Here is a 20,050-nt window from a genome sequence, read left to right as displayed (position 1 = left end):
TGCTCATGGAACATTCTCCAGGATAGATCATATCTTGGTCACAAATCAAGCTTTGGTAAATTTAAGAGAATTGAAATTGTATCAAGTATCTTTTTCTTTTCCGAGCACAACGCTATGAGACTACATATCAATTACAGGAAAAGATCTGTAAAAAATACAAACACATGGAGTCTAAAAAATACATGACTTAATAACGAAGTGATCACTGAAGAAATCAAAGAGGAAATCAAAAAATACCTAGAAACAAATGACAATGTAGACACGACGACCCAAAACCTATGGGATGCAGCAAAAGCAGTTCTAAGAGGGAAGTTTATAGCAATACAATCCTACCTTAAGAAACAGGAAACATCTCGAATAAACAACCTAACCTTGCACCTAAAGCAATTAGAGAAAGAAGAACAAAAAAAAACCCCAAAGTTAGCAGAAGGAAAGACATCATAAAGATCAGATCAGAAATAAATGAAAAAGAAATGAAGGAAATTATAACAAAGATCAATAAAACTAAAAGGTGGTTCTTTAAGAAGATAAACAAAATAGATAAACCGTTAGCCAGACTCATCAAGAAAAAAAGGGAGAAGACTCAAATCAATAGAATTAGAAATGAAAAAGTCACATATTAATCAAACTGTCAACATACACTGCAGAAATACAAAATATCATGAGAGATCACTACAAGCAACTCTATGCCAATAAAATGGACAACCTGGAAGAAATGGACAAATTCTTAGGAATGCACAACCTGCCAAGACTGAATCAGGAAGAAATAGAAAATATGAACAGACCAATCACAAGCACTGAAATTGAGACTGTGATTAAAAATCTTTCAACAAACAAAAGCCCAGGACCAGATGGCTTTACAGGCAAATTCTATCAAACATTTAGAGAAGAGCTAACACCTATCCTTCTCAAACTCTTCCAATATATAGCAGAGGGAGGAACACTCCCAAACTCATTCTACAAGGCCACCATCACCCTGATACCAAAACCAGACAAGGATGTCACAAAGAAAGAAAACTACAGGCCAATATCACTGATGAACAGAGAGGCACAAATCCTCAACAAAATACTAGCAAACGGAATCCAACAGCACATTAAAAGGATCATACACCATGATCAAGTGGGGTTTATTCCAGGAATGCAAGGATTCTTCAATATACTCAAATCAATCAATGTGATAAACCATATTAGCAAATTGAAGGAGAAAAACCATATGATCATCTCAATAGATGCAGAGAAACCTTTCGACAAAAATCAACACCCATTTATGATAAAAACCTTGCAGAAAGTAGGCATAGAGGGAACTTTCCTCAACATAATAAAGGCCATATATGACAAACCCACAGCCAACATCATCCTCAATGGTGAAAAACTGAAAGTATTTCCACTATGATCAGGAACAAGACAAGGTTGCCTACTCTTACCACTCTTATTCAACATAGTTTTGGAGTTTTAGCCACAGCAGTCACAGAAGAAAAGGAAATAAAAGGAATCCAAATCAGAAAAGAAGAAGTAAAGCTGTCACTCTGCAGATGACATGATATTATACATAGAGAATCCTAAAGATGCTACCAGAAAACTACTAGAGCTAGTCAATGAATTTGGTAAAGTAGCAGGATACAAAATTAATGCACAGAAATCTCTGGCATTCCTATACACTAATGATGAAAAATCTGAAAGTGAAATTAAGAAAACACTCCCATTTACCATTGCAACAAAAAGAATAAAATATCTAGGAATAAACCTACCTAAGGAGACAAAAGACCTGTATGTAGAAAATTATAAGACACTGATGAAAGAAATTAAAGATGATACAAATAGATGGAGAGATATACCATGTTCTTCAACTGGAAGAATCAACATTGTGAAAATGACTACTACCCAAAGCAATCTACAGATTCAATGCAATCCCTATCAAACTACCACTGGCATTTTTTACAGAACTAGAACAAAAAATTTCACAATTTGTATGGAAACACAAAAGACCCCGAATAGCCAAAGCAATCTTGAGAAGGAAAAATGGAGCTGGAGGAATCAGGCTCCCTGACTTCAGACTATACTACAAAGCTAAAGTAATCAAGACAGTATGGTACTGGCACAAAAACAGAAAGATAGATCAATGGAACAGGATAGAAAGTCCAGAGATAAACCCACGCACATATGGTCACCTTATCTTTGATAAAGGAGGCAGGAATGTACAGTGGAGAAGGGACAGCCTCTTCAATAAGTGGTGCTGGGAAAACTGGACAGGTACATGTAAAAGTATGAGATTTTATCACTCCCTAACACCATACACAAAAATAGGCTAAAAATGGATTAAAGACCTAAATGTAAGGCCAGAAACTATCAAACTCTTAGAGGAAAACATAGGCAGAACACTCTATGACATAAATCACAGCAAGAACCTTTTGACCCAACTCCTAGAGAAATGGAAATAAAAACAAAAATATACAAATGGGACCTAATGAAACTTCAAAGCTTTTGCACAGCAAAGGAAACCATAAACAAGACCAAAAGACAACCCTCAGAATGGGAGAAAATATTTGCGAATGAAGCAACTGACAAAGGATTCATCTCCAAAATTTACAAGCAGCTCATGCAGCTCAATAACAAAAAAACAAACAACCCAATCCAAAAATGGGCAGAAGACCTAAATAGACATTTCTCCAAAGAAGATATACAGAGTGCCAACAAACATATGAAAGAATGCTCAACATCATTAATCATTAGAGAAATGCAAATCAAAACTACAGTGAGGTATCATCTCACACCGGTCAGAATGGCCATCATCAAAAAATCTAGACACAATAAATGCTGGAGAGAGTGTGTAGAAAAGGGAGCACTCTTGCACTGCTGGTTGGAATGTGAATTGGTACAGCCACTATGGAGAACAGTATGGAGGTTCCTTAAAAAACTACAAATAGGGCTTCCCTGGTGGCGCAGTGGTTGAGAGTCCGCCTGCCGATGCAGGGGACATGGGTTTGTGCCCCGGTCCGGGAAGATCCCACATGCCGCGGAGCGGCTAGGTCCGTGAGCCATGGCTGCTGGACCTGCGTGTCTGGAGCCTGTGCTCCACAACAGGAGAGGCCACAACAGTGAGAGGCCCGCGTACCGCAAAAAAAAAAAAAAAAAACTACAAATAGAACTACCATATGACCCAGCAATCCCACTACTGGGCATATACCCCGAGAAAACCAAAATTCACAAAGAGTCATGTACCAAAATGTTCACTGCAGCTCTATTTACAATAGCCAGGAGATGGAAACAACCTAAGTGCCCATCATTGGATGAATGGATAAAGAAGATGTGGCACATATATAGAATGGAATGTTACTCAGCCATAAAAAGAAACGAAATTGAGCTATTTGTAGTGAGGTGGATGGACCTAGAGTCTGTCATACAGAGTGAAGTAAGTCAGAAAGAGAAAGACAAATACTGTATGCTATCACATATACATGGAATTTAAGAAAAACAAAATGTCATGAAGAACCTAGGGGTAGGACAGGAATAAAGACACAGACCTACTAGAGAATGGACTTGAGGATATGGGGAGGGGGAAGGGTAAGCTGTGACAAAGTGAGAGAGTGGCATGGACATATGTAAAATAGATAGCTAGGGGGAAGCAGCCGCATAGCACAGGGAGATCAGCTCAGTGCTTTGTGACCACCTAGAGGGCTGGGATAGGGAGGGTGGGAGGGAGAGAGACACAAGAGGGAAGAGATATGGGATCATATGTATAACTGATTCACTTTGTTATAGAGCAGAAACAAACACATGAAAAAAAAATATACCCCAAAAAAAATTAAAAAAAAAAAAAAAGCAGAAAAAAAAACCAGACTCAGCACAGTGTTGTTTTCCCTTCACTGAGACATGAGAAAATGGGAGATTCTGACGTACATTTCTCTTCCACTAAAATTACAATTAGATTGAAAACCCATATGACCGCAGTTTATTTTCATAAGCACCCATTAACTGAACAAAATACAAGTGAGAAAGGAAGAGGATAAAGAGAAAGAGCAGCTAGCAGGAAACTCAGGGTAAGAACAGTTGTAACTAGAATTTCTCAACTCCACATATGGCAACTGATGGGTAAGAAACTGTGAAAGAGTCAATGCTTCTGAAATTTCTGCTCTTGTTGTTAAAATTGCAATCTGTGGATTAAATTATTTTCATCAAGGTCAAAATTTTCAATGAGAAAATACAGGGCGTTTCAAGATGTTATATTTGTCAATTAATTTCCTCTTTCTTCTAGTCATTCACACTTGGAACAGCCATCTGTGATCTGGCCATCAAACTAAGTCAAGTCTCCATAGTTTGAAGACTGGGAAGACCTTGCTCTGATACATTTGTCTTTTTAATAATAATAAAGTCTTCCTCTGACCTCTAGCCAATTAGGCAAAGTAATCAATAGAGCCCTCCCTGTGAGCTAAGCATTGTACCAGCCATCAGTTTCCTGACACTCAAGCTGGATTCTCCACAGTTCCAGAAATGTGTGCTGATGATCCGATTAACAAAAGTTTAATTAACAATTGACAAAGAAAGGTCAGGAGTGTGTACCCAGAAGAAAAAACCCTCAGGCCTTACCATCATCCACAATGTCCTGGGCTGCCACGGAGTTTGTGTACACAACCAAATCAGAGAGCTCTCGACAGAGCTTCATGGTTTTCCTTCGGCGGCCCAACCTGTAAAATACACACCAGGACTCATGACATTTTAGAGCTGGAAGAGGTTTGGGCTTCTGGCTACTCTACCTTCCCTACCTGCTCCTGATGGAGCCAGGATTAGAAACCAAGTGTGATTTTTAGTTCAGCATTCTCTCCACCACAACACCATACTCATGTGGCTTTTTTCACCACTCAGCCAGACTTTATTCACAGTCTCTTATCCTGAATTTGTGAGTTCTATTGTGAAGGGCTTGATTCCCACCATTACCCAACTGTGGAGTAAACCAGAATTTATCAGGGAATCACTCTGCTTTGTCAGAAGGAGAACCTGGACTAAAAAGCAGTAGGGATACTGTACTGTCAGTCATAAGAATCCTATACCTAAAGATAAATACAGCAAACTTTCCATAGTCATTATCTTCTAGAGGTATAAGTACAGTGATTTTTGATTTCTTCTTTATGCTTTTTCTATATTCTTCAACTTCTTAAGACAAATATCCATTACTTACTCTCTCTGTACGTCTATATCTTCTGTATCCCATAAACCACTTCTAGGATCTGCTGTACAACTTTACAAATTCTGCTACTTACTCTTTGCCACAGTAAAATTCTCCATAGATTATCACATTCTCCTCACTGACACACTTTTCTCCTCTAGGAAAACATATAATCATTAAAAACTTCAATCCCCACCAAAGGAGATACACAAATGGCCAATAAGAACATGAAAAGAAGCTCAACATTAGTCATTTAGGAAATGCAAACCAAACTACAGTGAGATACCACTGCATATCTACTAGGTTGGCTATAACCAAAAAGGCAGGCAATAATGAGTGTTGGCAAGGATGAGGAGAAACTGGAATGCTCATATATTGCTGGGGAATTTTCAATGGTACAACTGCTTTGCCAACATAGTTTGGCAGTTCCTCAAAAAATTAAACAGTTACCATGTGACTCAGGAATTCCACTTTTAAGTATATACCCAAGAGAAATAAAAACGTATGTCCACATAAAAACTTAGAAATGAATGTTCATAGCAGTATTATTCATAATAGCCAGAAAGTGAAAACAACCTAAATATCCTATAGCTAATTAATAGATAAATGAAATGCAATATATTCATACAATGGAATATTATTCAACAATAAAAAGGAATGAAGTACTGATACATTCTACAACATGGATGAATCTTGGAAATATTATACTAAGTGAAAGGAGCCAGACAAAAAAGGCCAAATATTGTAGGATTCCATTTATATGTAATGTCCAGAAAAGGCAAATCTATAGAGACAAAAAGTTGGCACCAGAGACCGGGGGAGAGAGAGATGGAAAGTCGCTGCTAATGGTAGAGTTTCTTTTTGGTGTGACGAAAATGTTCTGGAATTAGATAGTGATGATATAGATTTATTCACTCAGTGAATATTTATTGAGCACCTATTGGAGATAAAATAGTGAACAAATCAGACAAAAATTCCTACTGTAATGATACTTATATACATTGAACAAAAGAATTAAGGCCAAAATGTGTCAACAACTCATTTTGCCAAGAAAGAAGACATGCACATAGACAGGTATAAAAACCAATGGGAAGAAGAATCCATGTTCCTCCTTTACCACGTAATTAGGAAATTCTCTAGCCATCGGTAAAAATCTGGTTTTGTGAAAGCAAATGATTATAAATCAATGTGAGGGAGGTAATGCCTAGAAATGACAAGTAAAACTCCCAGGACACTCCATAACACAGACAACTTCTGTATAAAGTTAGCCCTTTTAATCCTTATCTTAAAATTGAATTCGTTTACTGAAGTCCCAAAAGGACATGGTCATCAATGCTTGAGCCTCGATAGCTATTACGGGCAAATCTCTAATTGACTCAAGAGCAGCATGCAACGTGACTTCACGTGATAGCTTCCCTGGCTATATGATTCAGAGTCAAGCCTTTCTCAAACTTATATTTGAGAAAATTCACAGCAGAGGTCTCCTGGAAGGTAATTCTATTTCTCTTATATCCTTTACTGTAACTACATATTGATCTTTCTGTACTCTAAGGGTAGGAACCATACACATCTCCTTTGCCCTCACTAATTAGTTACTATTTTATGTATGGACATTCTGTTGGAGTGAAGCTCAAATATAAAATTTAAGTGAACACTAAATGCGATTCATTCCTATAGGACCTCTATGCCTCCAATTTCGTTTAGTTTCAGTCTTATGATAAAGTCACAGAGGGGTGTGTGTGTACATGTGCACGTGTTTGTATATTTATCTGTCTATGAAGGATATAATTTACTTTCCTTTGCGAGACTTACTGTATACATAATTTGCCAGAAAATCCTGTATCAAATCATGTGTCACAATTTGGGTTCTACAGTTTTGGCCATTTTACTCATCCCAAATTCTACTGGCAATAATAAAGACAACAGCAGCTAATATTTTTGAGCACTTAGTTAATTGGAGTAGGGCTCATCAAGCCAAATAGTTTAATTCCTTTAATCCTTACAATGACCCTAAGAAATAGATACAAATGAGGAGCCTAACTTGCCCCCATCTTAAAGTTGGAGGAACAAGAGTTTGAAGTCTGGCTGATTTCAGATCCCTGACTCTTCATATGTTCTCATCATCTATCTTCTCCTTCAGTCTCCTGTGAGAGCCCCTCTGTACTAGTTCATGTGGTCCCTCTCTCTTCTCTGAAGATATCTTTTACCTGACAACTGCTACAGCCAGCATTTATTAAGAGCTCACTGTGTGCCAGGCAGCACAAGTGCCCTACATGTATTATAATCTCACATCCTGTTGATCTTCACATGTCCCACTGCAGAGCTCTCTACCTTGCAATCTGATTTCCTAGACATGTACAACTAAAACAGCCAAGCTGATGTGGATGGAGGGGCCCCAGGAGCCTGAGCAGGAAACATGGAGAGCTTTCTTACCTGTACAGCTGGCCGGTCTCCTTGCCAGGGTTCTGCTGTGCGTCCTCCTCTTCATCAGCACTACAAGATTTGGACCGTGATTTTGTGGTTTTCTGCCGGAAAAATCAGAGTTCACTTAACACAAACTCAGCACATCAGGTACATCTACAACATACAGAGGAATGAGCTTTAAAATAGACACACACACACACACACACACACAAGGACAATTACTTGGAAAAAAACAACTGACCTAATATTGCAGCTTGCCTCACCATCAATAATAAGCATGTCTGTGGCCAAAATTATCTTAAAATATCAAGGCAAAACGGAGGGTTTCATGCTCTAACATTGACTTCTAAGCCACATAAAATGTAGGTCTTAGACTATTAGTCATGCATTGAAGGTCTCTGTGAGGGGTAGGGTTAAAGTTGTAATATCTATTTAAACGATTATAAGGGATAAAGGGTCCTTTTATATAGGAAGCTCACTATTCCCTTTGACTTACTTATAAAAGGCAGATTTGATAAAAAAGACAAGTAGTAATTTTTAAATGAATAACTACCACTCCTGCTTTTGTTCAGTATGCATTCAAAAACCCATCTAAATGAAACTGTTCATTTGAGACTTTGACCCATCTTAATTTCTAGAGCAGAATGAAAATTGTTACCTACAGGAGTCAGGCTGAAAGACTGTAGGACTAACCTGGTGTCTTTGGACAGATTAGCGGTTAGACATAAAACGTCTTAGGAATGATACACTTTCAGCCCCACCACATTGGAGATAACCCCAATATTTGGCAACACACACGTCAACGATACAAATGATGGGGAGGGGCCCTAGTAACTGCAGAAAAACTTGCCACCAAAATTACAGCTTCTACAAACAAAGGTAAGACCTTTAGACAGAGTACCCTGGACATTTTGGGAACATGGCTTAGAAAAGGAAAGGGACTCCATCCCCACATTACCATGGGACCAAATCAACTTCTAGATTTTCTCATTCTCAACAAATAAAAAAATTCAAACTACCCTGTTGGCATAAACACATTCAACTCTACTGCACTGACGGCAAGGCGCCAATTTAGTCTAGAACATTTTTACATCTTATTTATGCCTTGAGAACTTCAGTGCACATGGCGTGGACCCAGGCATCTGATGATCTCATGTTCCAGATTGGCCTCTCACCAAGCTGATAAATTGGCTAATCTCTCAAGCTTTCTATTGTGCTTTTTTAAAGGGTAGGACAAAAACATCTGTCCTAAAGGATTATATTTTTGTGATGATTAAATGAGATGACATGGAAAGTCATTCTGTAAACCATATAATATTAACTTTCAATTTAAAATACTATTAATACTTATTTAAATAACCTGTAAATAGTCTTGTAAACATTCACTCTTATGACTTGAGACATAATAAATTCTAATGCTATACTAGCAAAGGTACTCCCTAAAAGCTTTACTTTGGAAAATAATTTTAATTTAAATGAGTGGTTGTAATCAAGAAAAGAAATATTCTCCAATTCTGCATATAGTTAGTAATTTGAGGTGTTACAATAATAAATCTGTCTTTCCCAGGTTCATTTTAAAATATAAAATGCAGAAAGTAGAAATAAGTAATGAATCGCCAATGATAGATATTTGGAGAAATGATGATATATTTTCTTTACATACAGTTTTGATACATCTTATCATAGTTAACATATGACATAATCAGTTTTCCATCTTACTTTTTTATTTAATGTTTTGCATGTTGAGCTCGTCAGAGTGATCATCTTTCTTTCTTTTTTTTTTTTTTTTGCGGTACGCGGGCCTCTCACTGTTGTGGCCTCTCCCGCTGTGGAGCACAGGCTCCGGACGCACAGGCTCAGCGGCCATGGCTCACAGGCCCAGCCGCTCCGCGGCATGTGGGATCTTCCCGGACCGGGGCACGAACCCGTGTCCCCTGCATTGGCAGGCGGACTCTCAACCACTGTGCCACCAGGGAAGCCCAGAGTGATCATCTTTTAATGGCTGCATAATTGTCCATTGTGTGAATGAATCATGATTTACTCAAGCAGTCTTTATGGGAGAACATTTTGGTTGTTTTCAGTTTATTATGGCTATTTTGTCCAACCTTTCAATAAATTATCCTATTGATGGGGCAGGAAATTCCAGATACAACATTCATTAAAGTACAAGAAATGGCCTTGGAGAAACCTCATGCATAAAGTTCATCACCCAATAATTGACTTGTTTAACATGTTTTACCTTTTTATTGAAGGTAAAGCATACACTTAGAAAAGCACAGGAATCGTAAGTGCACAGCATGATGGCTTTCCACAAAGTGAAACCACCCAAGTGAGGAAATGGAATATTATCTGCCCCAAAGCCTTCAGGTTCTCCCATTCGGTCATCACCTTCTCCCCAAAGGTAACTACTATCTTGACTTTTATCCCATAGATTTTTTTTTTGCCTGTTTTTGAGCTTCATATAAATGGACTCAAACTGTATGTACTCTCTTGGGTCTGGCTTCTTTTGCTCAATGTCATGTTTACAAAGATCACACTATTGCATGTAGTTGTAATTTTGTCATTCTCATTGCTGATAAATATTCCCTTATGTGAATACGCCACAATTTTTATCCTTTCTAATGCTGATGGACGTTTGAACTGTCTCCTGTTTGTAGTATTGCAACTAATGCCCCTGTAAATATCGTTGTTTGTCTCGTGACACACACCTAACAATGGAACTGATAAGACATGGTTCATAGAGTGGCTTTAGTTGGTACTGTGAAACAGTGTGTGGAAGTAGCTGCACAAAGGCAGGTTCCCATTAGCAGTTGATGAGAGCTCAAGTTGCCCAGCATCCTCACTAACACATGCTGTTGTCAATCTCTTTATGTTTGCTGTTGTGGTGGGTGTACACGGAATCTCATCATCATTTTAGTTTGCATTTCCCAGAGGACTGATAAGGGGGAGAACCTTTTCCATATTAGCCACTTGGATATCTTCTGTTGTGAAGTTCATTTAAGCCTTTTGCTTGTTTTTTAAAAATTAGTGTGCCTTCTTTATTGATTTATAGGAATTCTTTATATATTCAGGAAAGAAATCCTTTGTGGACTTGTACAGAATATTGAAAATATTCTTTCCCAGTATGTTATTTGCTCTTTGATACTTCTGATGAACAGGAGTTCTTAAATTATAAAATAGTTTAATTATCAACTTTTTCCTTTTCTGGGGTCCTCATTGAGAAATCTGCAGTTATTCCAAGGTCATGATGATAGTCTCCTGTCACCCTCTAGACTCTTTAAATTACCTGAATTATGCACACTTATCTTCCTTAATTCGTACCTTATGTTTTCCGAAGTTGGTCATGAGGGATCGTCCATGTGTTTTCTTTCCACTTTCCTTCACATCTGGATGCTGAGTAAATAAAGCATAATATGACTACTTTTCTTCTTTGCTTTTGTTTTCTCCTTAGTTCTGGTGGAAGGGCATGGAGTCCCTCTCTCCTTCCATCTCTTGGTGGGCAGCCGGAAGGTCCTGCTCATTTCCTCCTGCTCTACCCTCCACTTCCCTGAAGGTGGCTGTGTCTGCCTTGAGAGAGGGGGGGGATGCTGCAGAGAGAGACCTGGGCACCATCAGGAGATGGCAGCTGCCAACAGCTCCCCAAAGCTGGGGTCAAGGACCTCTCAGTAATGCCCAGGTGTGCAGGCCTCTCTACTGCCTGTTCACAAGGCTCTCTAGAGCACAGGATGTATTCCTATCAATGCCCTGAGGGGGAATAAATCATCTTCAGTTAAAAGTAGATTTAATTTTGAAAAATGGCCACAAGTCATTAACAGCCAATTCAGTTGACTAAAAAAAACTAATCAGACTGATCACTTAATTACTACTTAGAATTTGGAAACATTAAAAACAAATAAAATCCAAGTATATCTATGAGGCAATAAGATTGTTTTTCTTTAAGTAAACTGCAGCAGAGCTTATCTGTTCATTAAAATCATTCCCTCTGTGGTAAGCACAGGAAAGATGTATTGTAGATTCTGAATTCCTCCTCATGTGAATTAATTTTCCAGGCTAGAGATCTCTTTACTCTAGGGGACAGGAAAAAAAAAAAAAAGACCACTCTGCTAAAAGGGTTTAGACTCTTTTTCCAATTGTCATCCCTAAAAATATGTATTAGGTGATTCACTGCCAATTACATGATGTAAGAGGAGACCAAGAGGCCCCGCCCTCCGGGGACTTTCAGCTGAACAGAGATAATCTCATAAATGGAATAAATGTAGGTGAGCAAAACCACCCGAAATCAAAAGGTCAGGAAGAGCATCTACATATATCCATACAAACTAATCAAAGATACAATGCAGGATGGGGAGGGGGAACTGTGAGAACTGGGTTGGGGAAAAGGCAGTTCAGAAAATAGTGGAGGAGGGTGGGTGGCAGGTTTACAGGGTAATTTTAGTTGCCTGGTTTATATACATTGACTGCCTTTGAAGATCAATTAAAGCTGATCATTAACTATTCAAAAACCCTAGAATTAAGAAAGTAGTAAGATATGGTAATAGAAGTAACACTGCTCTTCAAGTTAGGAGACCCAGTTCTGCCACCATGTAGCCTCAGGTCCCCCATCTCTTTTTTTTTTTTTTTTAAGGTGATTTAAAAGATCATTTTTAACCTATTAGAAAAGTTTTACAGAACTAGGCTTATTCAGTCTGAAGAACAGAGAATTGAAACGGTGTTTTAAGGTGAATGAGAGTCTCTCTGATGGATTTAAGTCTAAGCAGGAAATTATATACATCAATACATTGATGGGAAACAGAAGCTGAACACATAAGAAATACCCTGGGACTCAGAATCAGATGGAAAGAGAGGGATTAATAGGTGAAGCAAAACATGGGAGATTCCAGCACACACTCTGTGCTAAAGACTTGCTCCTCTGGGGTAAACACCCACCTCTTGACCTCAGTCCTCTTATCTGTGACATGGGGGAGGAATGGACCAATTAACCTCTGAGTTCCTCTCCAGTTCTAGTAGCTCATCTATTAGTAGGGAGACCATGTCATCTATTGTCCAAAACAGGACTCTTAAGAGTGAAATGGGGACTTCCCTGGTGGCTCAGTGGTTAAGAATCCGCCTGCCAATGCAGGGGACACGTGTTCGAGCCCTGGTCCGGGAAGATCCCACATGCCATGGAGCAACTAAGCCCATGCACCACAACTACTGAGCCTGTACTCTAGAGCCCGTGAGCCACAACTACTGAGCCCGTGTGCCACAACTACTGAAGCCCGAGCGCCTAGAGCCCACGCTCCACAACAAGAGAAGTCACCGCAATGAGAAGCCTGCGCACTGCAATGAAGAGTAGCCCCCGCTCACCACAACTAGAGAAAGCCCGCTAGCAGCAACGAAGACCCAACGCAGCCAAAAATAAATAGATAAATAAATTTATTTTTTTTTAAAAAAAGAGTGAAATCGGGCACCTTTAATAATTACGCTGGGACAATAGGTATAAAGCGAGGTTGCCCCAAGCAAGTTGAGGTATAAGGTCATCCATTTTAATAGGCACCTGCTATGCCCCAAGGATTATGCTAAGTGTATTACATATATTCTCACTTAATATATACAACCATCCCTGGAGATAAGTATAATTAAAATCCTAGTTTTGCAGATAAGAAAAACAGAAGTATAGTGAAGTTAGATAATATGCCCAAAGTTACGAAGCTAGTTGGTGATAAAACAGGGATTCTGTGTAGTTCTGTCTCCTCTCTGGCTTTCTCTCCCTCCCCCACTCTACACTCCTTCTTTATGTACCAGAGGAATACACACAGATATCTCTCCCCAACTTGACCTCTCCTTGAGCATCAGCACTGCATCTTTCATTGAATCCATGGATCAAACACTGTGCTAGGAACTCAACATGAATACAAGGGAGACAGCAAGCAAGAGAGATGTAGACTTTGTCCTCCCTGGGCTTGCACTCTTATGATGGAGACAAATGATCATAACACACTATAATAAGACTATGATGGGGAAAGTTCAGGGTACTGCCTGAGGGCACGGGAAGGCCATCTACCTAGACTTGAGGATCGAGGAGGACTTCTAAGGGGACATGTTACAAAAGCTGAAGCCAGAAGACAGGTAGACATTATCTACGTGAAGTGAGGAAGAGGAAGTGTGCAAGGAAAAAGCAAACACAAAGGCCAAATGCCAGGAACATGGCACTTTCCAGGAAACAAAGAAAGGCAGGGGTTGGGTTGTGTATTTGTACTGTACACACGCACATTAATGAACAAATCAGAGCTGGGGTCAGATGATGGAGAAAGGATCTTTTGGGCTATAGCTTTCAATTTGAGCTTTATCCTCCAAACTATGAAGAGCATTTGAGTGGTTTAAAATAGGAGAATGATGTGATCAGATGCATGTTTCTGAAATATCGCTATGGTAGTGGTATAAATGAGAGACTGGAGGGAGCGGGACAGCAGGGAGAGGTGCAAAAGTTCATGTAAGGAATAATTAAGGCTACCCAGATGGCTGTAGCTGGGATGTAAACAAAGAAGTGAATTCAGAACTCTAAAGAAGGCAGGCATCCTTCTACTAAGTGCTTCCAGCGTGAAGGATGAGAATTTCATTTTTGTTTTACTTCGGAGATCTCCAGGAAAAAGCTGGCACCAGTAGCACACAGTACTGCACTTCTGAGTGACGATCCAGGAGGGAAGGGAGCTGAAGTGATGAGCTGTCCTGAACCCCACAGCACATTCTCAGCCTTGGCTCTACATGTGTATATGTATCTGACACAGATGGACTTGTCTCTACAGTAACTTGTCTTTGCTTGCCACTGAACCAAAACCATACTTTAAAAACTAACACAACAGCAGGGTTAAAAACCTTAACACTTCATAGTCCAGTTTATTAAAGTTGCAGGCTCCATTTACTTTCTGCAAGTCTGATACATTCTTGCAGTCACCCAGGTTTAAGGGAGAGTAAAAAATAAAAAAGAGGAGGAGTTTTGTCCTACTACTTCTCTGAAATTTGAAGTCCCTTACCATCTTACCTGATGGGGAAATTACCATTAGGATCTCTTCCATAAAAAGAAAGATGGGCTTGATTTGTTTCTTCAAAAATCTCCAAGACCTGCTGTTGTCTTTCCAGTTGGAATGATCTACGATGGAACAAGAAAAGACTTCTCCAAAAGCATAAGGAGAAGTGACTGGCCCAGATTAGCCAAAGAGAGTTCACCAGGGACAAGAAGCAGAAATCAAGCCGGGTTAACCGAATGTGATTTTACAGACGTTTGTGTAGTTTAAACTAAGAGGCTGGAGGGTCAGGGAGGAAAGGGAGAGGCTAACTGGTATTTATAGAAATGTTCAAGAAAATTCAAAATTGTATGATAAACTGTAAGGGCAGTAATGCTGTAAATGACATTTTGGTTGTCTCCCAACATTCCATTCTGCCCCTCCAGCATGCAGGGGCAGAATGCATTTTCAGAGGGGCAGACCTTGGTGCCAGTTCCAGGGGTAAGTTCTCAGTGGCATCAGCAAGCCAATGGTATCCTACGTCCTTGCCAAACTACTGTTCCAAGAAGGACACATATGCAAGGCCACCATGGGGATCAACTCAGGGGTGGGCACATGAGCTAAGATGCTCAACCAGAGCTCAGCACAAACTCTGGTTTGTTGGATGAGGCACATACACTGTCTCACTCTCTCTGTACTTGGACCAAGAAACACATAGCTCAGGGGCCTGTTGGCAGTCACCCTGCAACCACCAGGAGAGGGGGAACCAACATGGGATGATGCTAATCACGTGGTAGGTAGAACAGAAAGACAGGTCTTTGATGACCCTGCTGAGCCTCTGAATTAAGCCCACCTTGAAGGCCACTCTGCAAATGAACTTGCCACTTACCTAACCCAATGCCTTTCTTCATTATTTAAGCCATTTTGAATTAGGTTTTCTATGTTTGGAAACTAAACAGACCTGAGAAACAGCCAGGCGTTTGAATGGCTGGACTTCTGTAGAGTCTAGAAAGTAACCACCAAAGCTGAGTGGTTGCTCACATCCAAAAGTGATGATCTTCCCTCTGCCTGGGGAGCTCTGAGCTCTGGAGGGTAGGCAGCAGTAGCAGGGGAAGCTGCTATCAGCTAAGCCAGGGACCACATGGCTCTCCTCTGGTCCAGAATAAATGCCCTCAATGTCCTGCCATGATAACATCAGCAAACCCACTATCCCTCTTCTTTGCCCATTTATGATATTTTTATTAGAAAGCAGAATAAAAGCCTCAGTCAGAGCCCAAACCATTCATTCACTCAGCAACTATATATGAAGGTCATACTAAGGTCCAGGCACTATACAAGTCAGGAAAACAATGGTTATCAAGACTGACATGGTTCCTGCCTTCACAGAATCTACAGTCTAGTTGAGAAGACAGATATTGAACAAATAAATGCAAATGTGTAGGAAAAAAAAGAACTTCTTGAAAAAAGAAGATATAACAGGCTACCATCAACAATATAAAAGGAATAGCTAACCTAACCTAGGGGTCAAGGCAGGACTCATTTAGAATACCACATGGTTGCTGGAATTTAAAAGCCTAAGTAGGAGTTAGCTAGCGTAGATGTGGAAATGGAGTGTTCCAGGCAGAGGAAATGGAATGTGAGGAAGACCATGGCATTTAGATGGTTGTGGCTGGTGTGACGTCGTGGGTGGTGGTGTGACAGGGAAAATGGGGAGATCTGAGACAGGAGAGGTAGGCAAAGATGGAATTATGCAGTTCCTTGAAAGCCCAGTTAGTTTGTAATTTATCCCAAGCATAATAGGAAGCCACTGAAAAATTTTGAACAGCGGAGTGACACGATCAGATTTGCATTTTTAAAACATCATGCTGATTTCAGAGTGAAGGTTAGATTTAAAGAGGGCAAGAGAAGTCTAAGTGAGAGTTAACATTGGCCTGAATTAGGACACAGCCGTGGAGAAGAAGTGGACAGACATACACATTCAGAAGGTGTGATCAACAGGGCATGGAGGCCACCTGAATGAGTCCCCACCCTCACCTGAACACAAGTGGGGAAGATGAATGCAGGGGCACTGGGCTTTGTCCTGAGGGTGCCAGTGAAGGAGCATATGAATCATTTCTACACCCACCCATGCACTTTAATCTATTATTCACTATTTCTCTCCATTTTTCAGGAGGAGATTCTCATTTTTCCAGCAATATAAGGATAGAAATGGAAGAAACTGGAGAAGCCTTCCACAAATGACAAATGATAAGAAACAAAGCATGAGGTGCTTTCTTTTTCCTGTTGAAGGACAAGTACAAGAGGGAAATGTATACCTGCTTCAGGTGTGCATTTAAGCCTTCATGCGTGGCCTTCAGTAGTGCCCTCACTGTGAAACTATCAGGATCTTCCTTGTCTCGAATTTGAGATTCTTTTAACAGCGACTCCAGTTTTTTCCTTATGAAAGATTCCACCTGATGCTCAGTGGTCCCGTTATTCTGCGAAGAATTAAACAGTGGAAATAATTTCCCTTAAGGAACACAGAATCACTTAGAACACAGCCTTCACTCAAGCCAATATTGCTGCTATAATTTCTCTCTCAATTACCTGTAAAAAGTTAAGCTTATTGTACAATTTTTTGTCCTTCTCCCACCAGCCCTCCACCAATCCCATAAAATAATGATGACTGTGACTGCATTCAACCTTTAACAACCCTATAGTCTTATTATCATTCCCATTTCAGAGACACAGAATCTGATGTTTAGAGAAATAAGTTGATCAAGGTTGCAAAGCTAGCAAAGAACTGAGGCAGGATTCCAACTCAGGGCTCCTAAGTTCTTCTCCCCACACTACTTTATACTTTCACTAGAGGGAAGGCCAAGGAAAGTTTTGGGAGAATAAGTTTTCTGTACCTACATAGGGAAATTTGAACAAGACTATACTATTTAAAACAAATCACTTCCTTCACTGAAGGGAAAAAAGTGCTATGGAAATCTTTGTAAAGGAGGATTATTCTGAGATAAAATGTCTTTCCTATCTCTGCCCCACTATGTAATTGGAGGGAATTCACTACTGACTTGTGCCATGACTCAGCACTGTAATTACCTTAAGATCACAACTAATTTCAAGTGTTTTGGATAACAAAGCTCTGCCTGTGTCCAGGAGATAATTTACACAATGTTTAAGTGATCAAGGGACCCAGATTTCCTAGAAGTCTGCTTAGTGCATGTTTTTGACCCCCTTGTTCTACCTGAAACTAATGGCCCAGGCTCTGTTCACTGCTTCTCCCCTTCTCAACTCCCTCCCGCTCCCGCTATGTCCAACACCCTTCCATAAACTCTTCAGCCACTTGCCAAAGGCCAACCCACCCAAAGGCAAGGAAGGGGCGCTCCTCCACCAGAACAATGCCCCTAGTCCTCACCAAAAGTTTAAGATCCATTTTTCCACTTGCAAATTTGTTACTAAGAGGTCATTATATTTAAACAAGAGAATGGGCAGTTTTTCAGTAATGCATTCATTTTCACAAAATCTTATAAGAGCAAAGCAATATAAATACAAAGGGAAACTGGAAAAAAAAAGGCTACATCAGAACAGGTTACTGAATTTCCCTGTATTAATATCAAATGCACGAATATCTTTAATATACCCAGTGAATGAGGCACTCCACTTCACTGGAGGCCCTCAGGTCCTGCAGGAGATGCAAAGGTGGAAAAGAGCTGGCCTTTGACATCAGGAGCAAAGATCCCATCAGGCTAACAAAGGCATGTCCCCAAATATCCTACCCAGGTCCACACAGCTGCCTGCAAAAGCACAAATGACCAGCACAACAGTGGTTCTGAGAAGGAACACGGCATTCCTGCCTGAGGGACCAGGAAGACCTCAAAGAACAGGGGGGACTCTGTATGGTAACTAAAACTTCAACAGTGATGAAGAGATGTCATCCATCACTCTAGCAAAGATTTTTACATTAGCAAAGCGTGTTTTATAAACATATGAACAGATTCGTTTTCCTGGAGCAGAAGTTCATGAAGGGGGGTAGTGGCAGATAAAGTTGGAAAAGTACTTTGGGAATGGGTTGTGGAGGTTCCTGAAAGCAAGAAGTCAAGAGGTGTGGAGTTGCTGAGAGTCTCTGGGTAGACAAGTGCCTGAGTTGCATTTTAGAAATAACAGTAACCAGGCAGCATATACAGAAAGAGAAAAGATACCTTACAAATGAAAAGCCAGATGCGAGGATTGGTTCAAGATGGCGGAGTAGAAGGACGTGCTCTCACTCCCTCTTGTGAGAGCAGAGAGCACCGGAAGCACAACTAACTGCTGAAAAATCAACGACAGGAAGACACTGGAACTCACCAAAAAAGATATCCCACATCCAAAGACAAAGGAGAAGGCACAATGAGATGGTAGGAGGGGCTCAATCACAATAAAATCAACTCCTATAACTGCTGGGTGGGTGACTCACAAACTGGAGAACACTTATACCGCAGAAGTCCAACCACTGGAGTGAAGGTTCTGAGCCCCACGTAAGGCTTCATAACCTGGTGGTCCGGCAACAGGAGGAGGATTCTTAGAGAATCAGACTTTGAAGGCTAGCAGGATTTGATTGCAGGACTTCGACAGGACTGGGGGAAACAGAGACTCCACTCTTGGAGGGCACACACAAAGTAGTGTGCGTATCAGGACCCAGAGGAAGGAGCAGTGACCCCATAGGAGACTGAACCAGACCAACCTGCTAGTGTTGGAGGGTCTCCTGCAGAGTCAGCGGGTGGCTGTGTCTCACTGTGGGGACAAGGACACTGGCAGCAGAAGTTCTGGGAAATACTCCTTGGTGTGAGCCCTCCCAGAGTCCACCATTAGCCCCACCAAAGAGCCCACGTAGGCTCCAGTGTTGGGTGGCCTCAGGCCAAACAACCAACAGGGAGGGAACCCAGCCCCATGCCTCAGCAGACAAGTGGATTAAAGTTTTACTGAGCTCTGCCCACCAGAGCAACAGCCAGCTCTACCCACCACCAGTCCCTCACATCAGGAAAATTTCACAAGCCTCTTAGATAGTCTCATCCACCAGAGGGCAGACAGCAGAAGCAAGAAGAACTATAACCCTGCAGCCTGTGGAACAAAAACCACATTCACAGAAAGACAGACAAGATGAAAAGACAGAGTGCTATGTACCAGATGAAGGAACAAGACAAAACCCCAGAAAAAGAACTAAATGAAGTGGAGATAGGCAAACTTCTAGAAAAAGAATTCAGAATAATGACAGTGAAGATAATCCAGGACCTTGGAAAAAGAATGGAGGAAAAGATCGAGAAGATGAAAGAAATGTTTAACAAAGACCTAGAAGAATTAAAGAAAAAACAAACAGAGATGAACAATATAATAATGGAAATGAAAAATACACTAGAAGGAACCAATAGCAGAATAACTGAGGCAGAAGACCGGATAAGTGACCTGGAAGACAGAATGATGGAATACACTGCTGTGGAGAAGAATAAAGAAAAAAGAATGA

General features: G+C 40.4%; 1 protein-coding gene across 1 annotated transcript in view; it reads right to left on the bottom strand.

The window, feature by feature from the left end:
* The window catches only part of PLCH1 (phospholipase C eta 1), a 240,005-nt gene that overhangs the window by 22,716 nt on the left and 197,239 nt on the right, over positions 1–20,050 (bottom strand). Inside the window, exons 12-15 of the mRNA XM_027113638.1 lie at positions 16,884–17,045; positions 10,907–10,978; positions 7,595–7,686; positions 4,585–4,682 (exon numbers count right to left, since the gene is read on the bottom strand). Coding sequence (XP_026969439.1) covers positions 4,585–4,682; positions 7,595–7,686; positions 10,907–10,978; positions 16,884–17,045 — 424 coding nt within the window. The remainder of the gene's footprint in view (positions 1–4,584; positions 4,683–7,594; positions 7,687–10,906; positions 10,979–16,883; positions 17,046–20,050) is intronic.

Source organism: Aethalodelphis obliquidens, unplaced genomic scaffold, assembly GCF_003676395.1.
Source record: "Aethalodelphis obliquidens isolate GAN/ISIS:26980383/991018 unplaced genomic scaffold, ASM367639v1 scaffold1, whole genome shotgun sequence".
In the NCBI taxonomy this organism is placed as follows: domain Eukaryota; kingdom Metazoa; phylum Chordata; class Mammalia; order Artiodactyla; family Delphinidae; genus Aethalodelphis; species Aethalodelphis obliquidens.
Note: the sequence above shows the minus strand (reverse complement) of the source record. Positions and strands in the feature narration are given on the sequence as shown.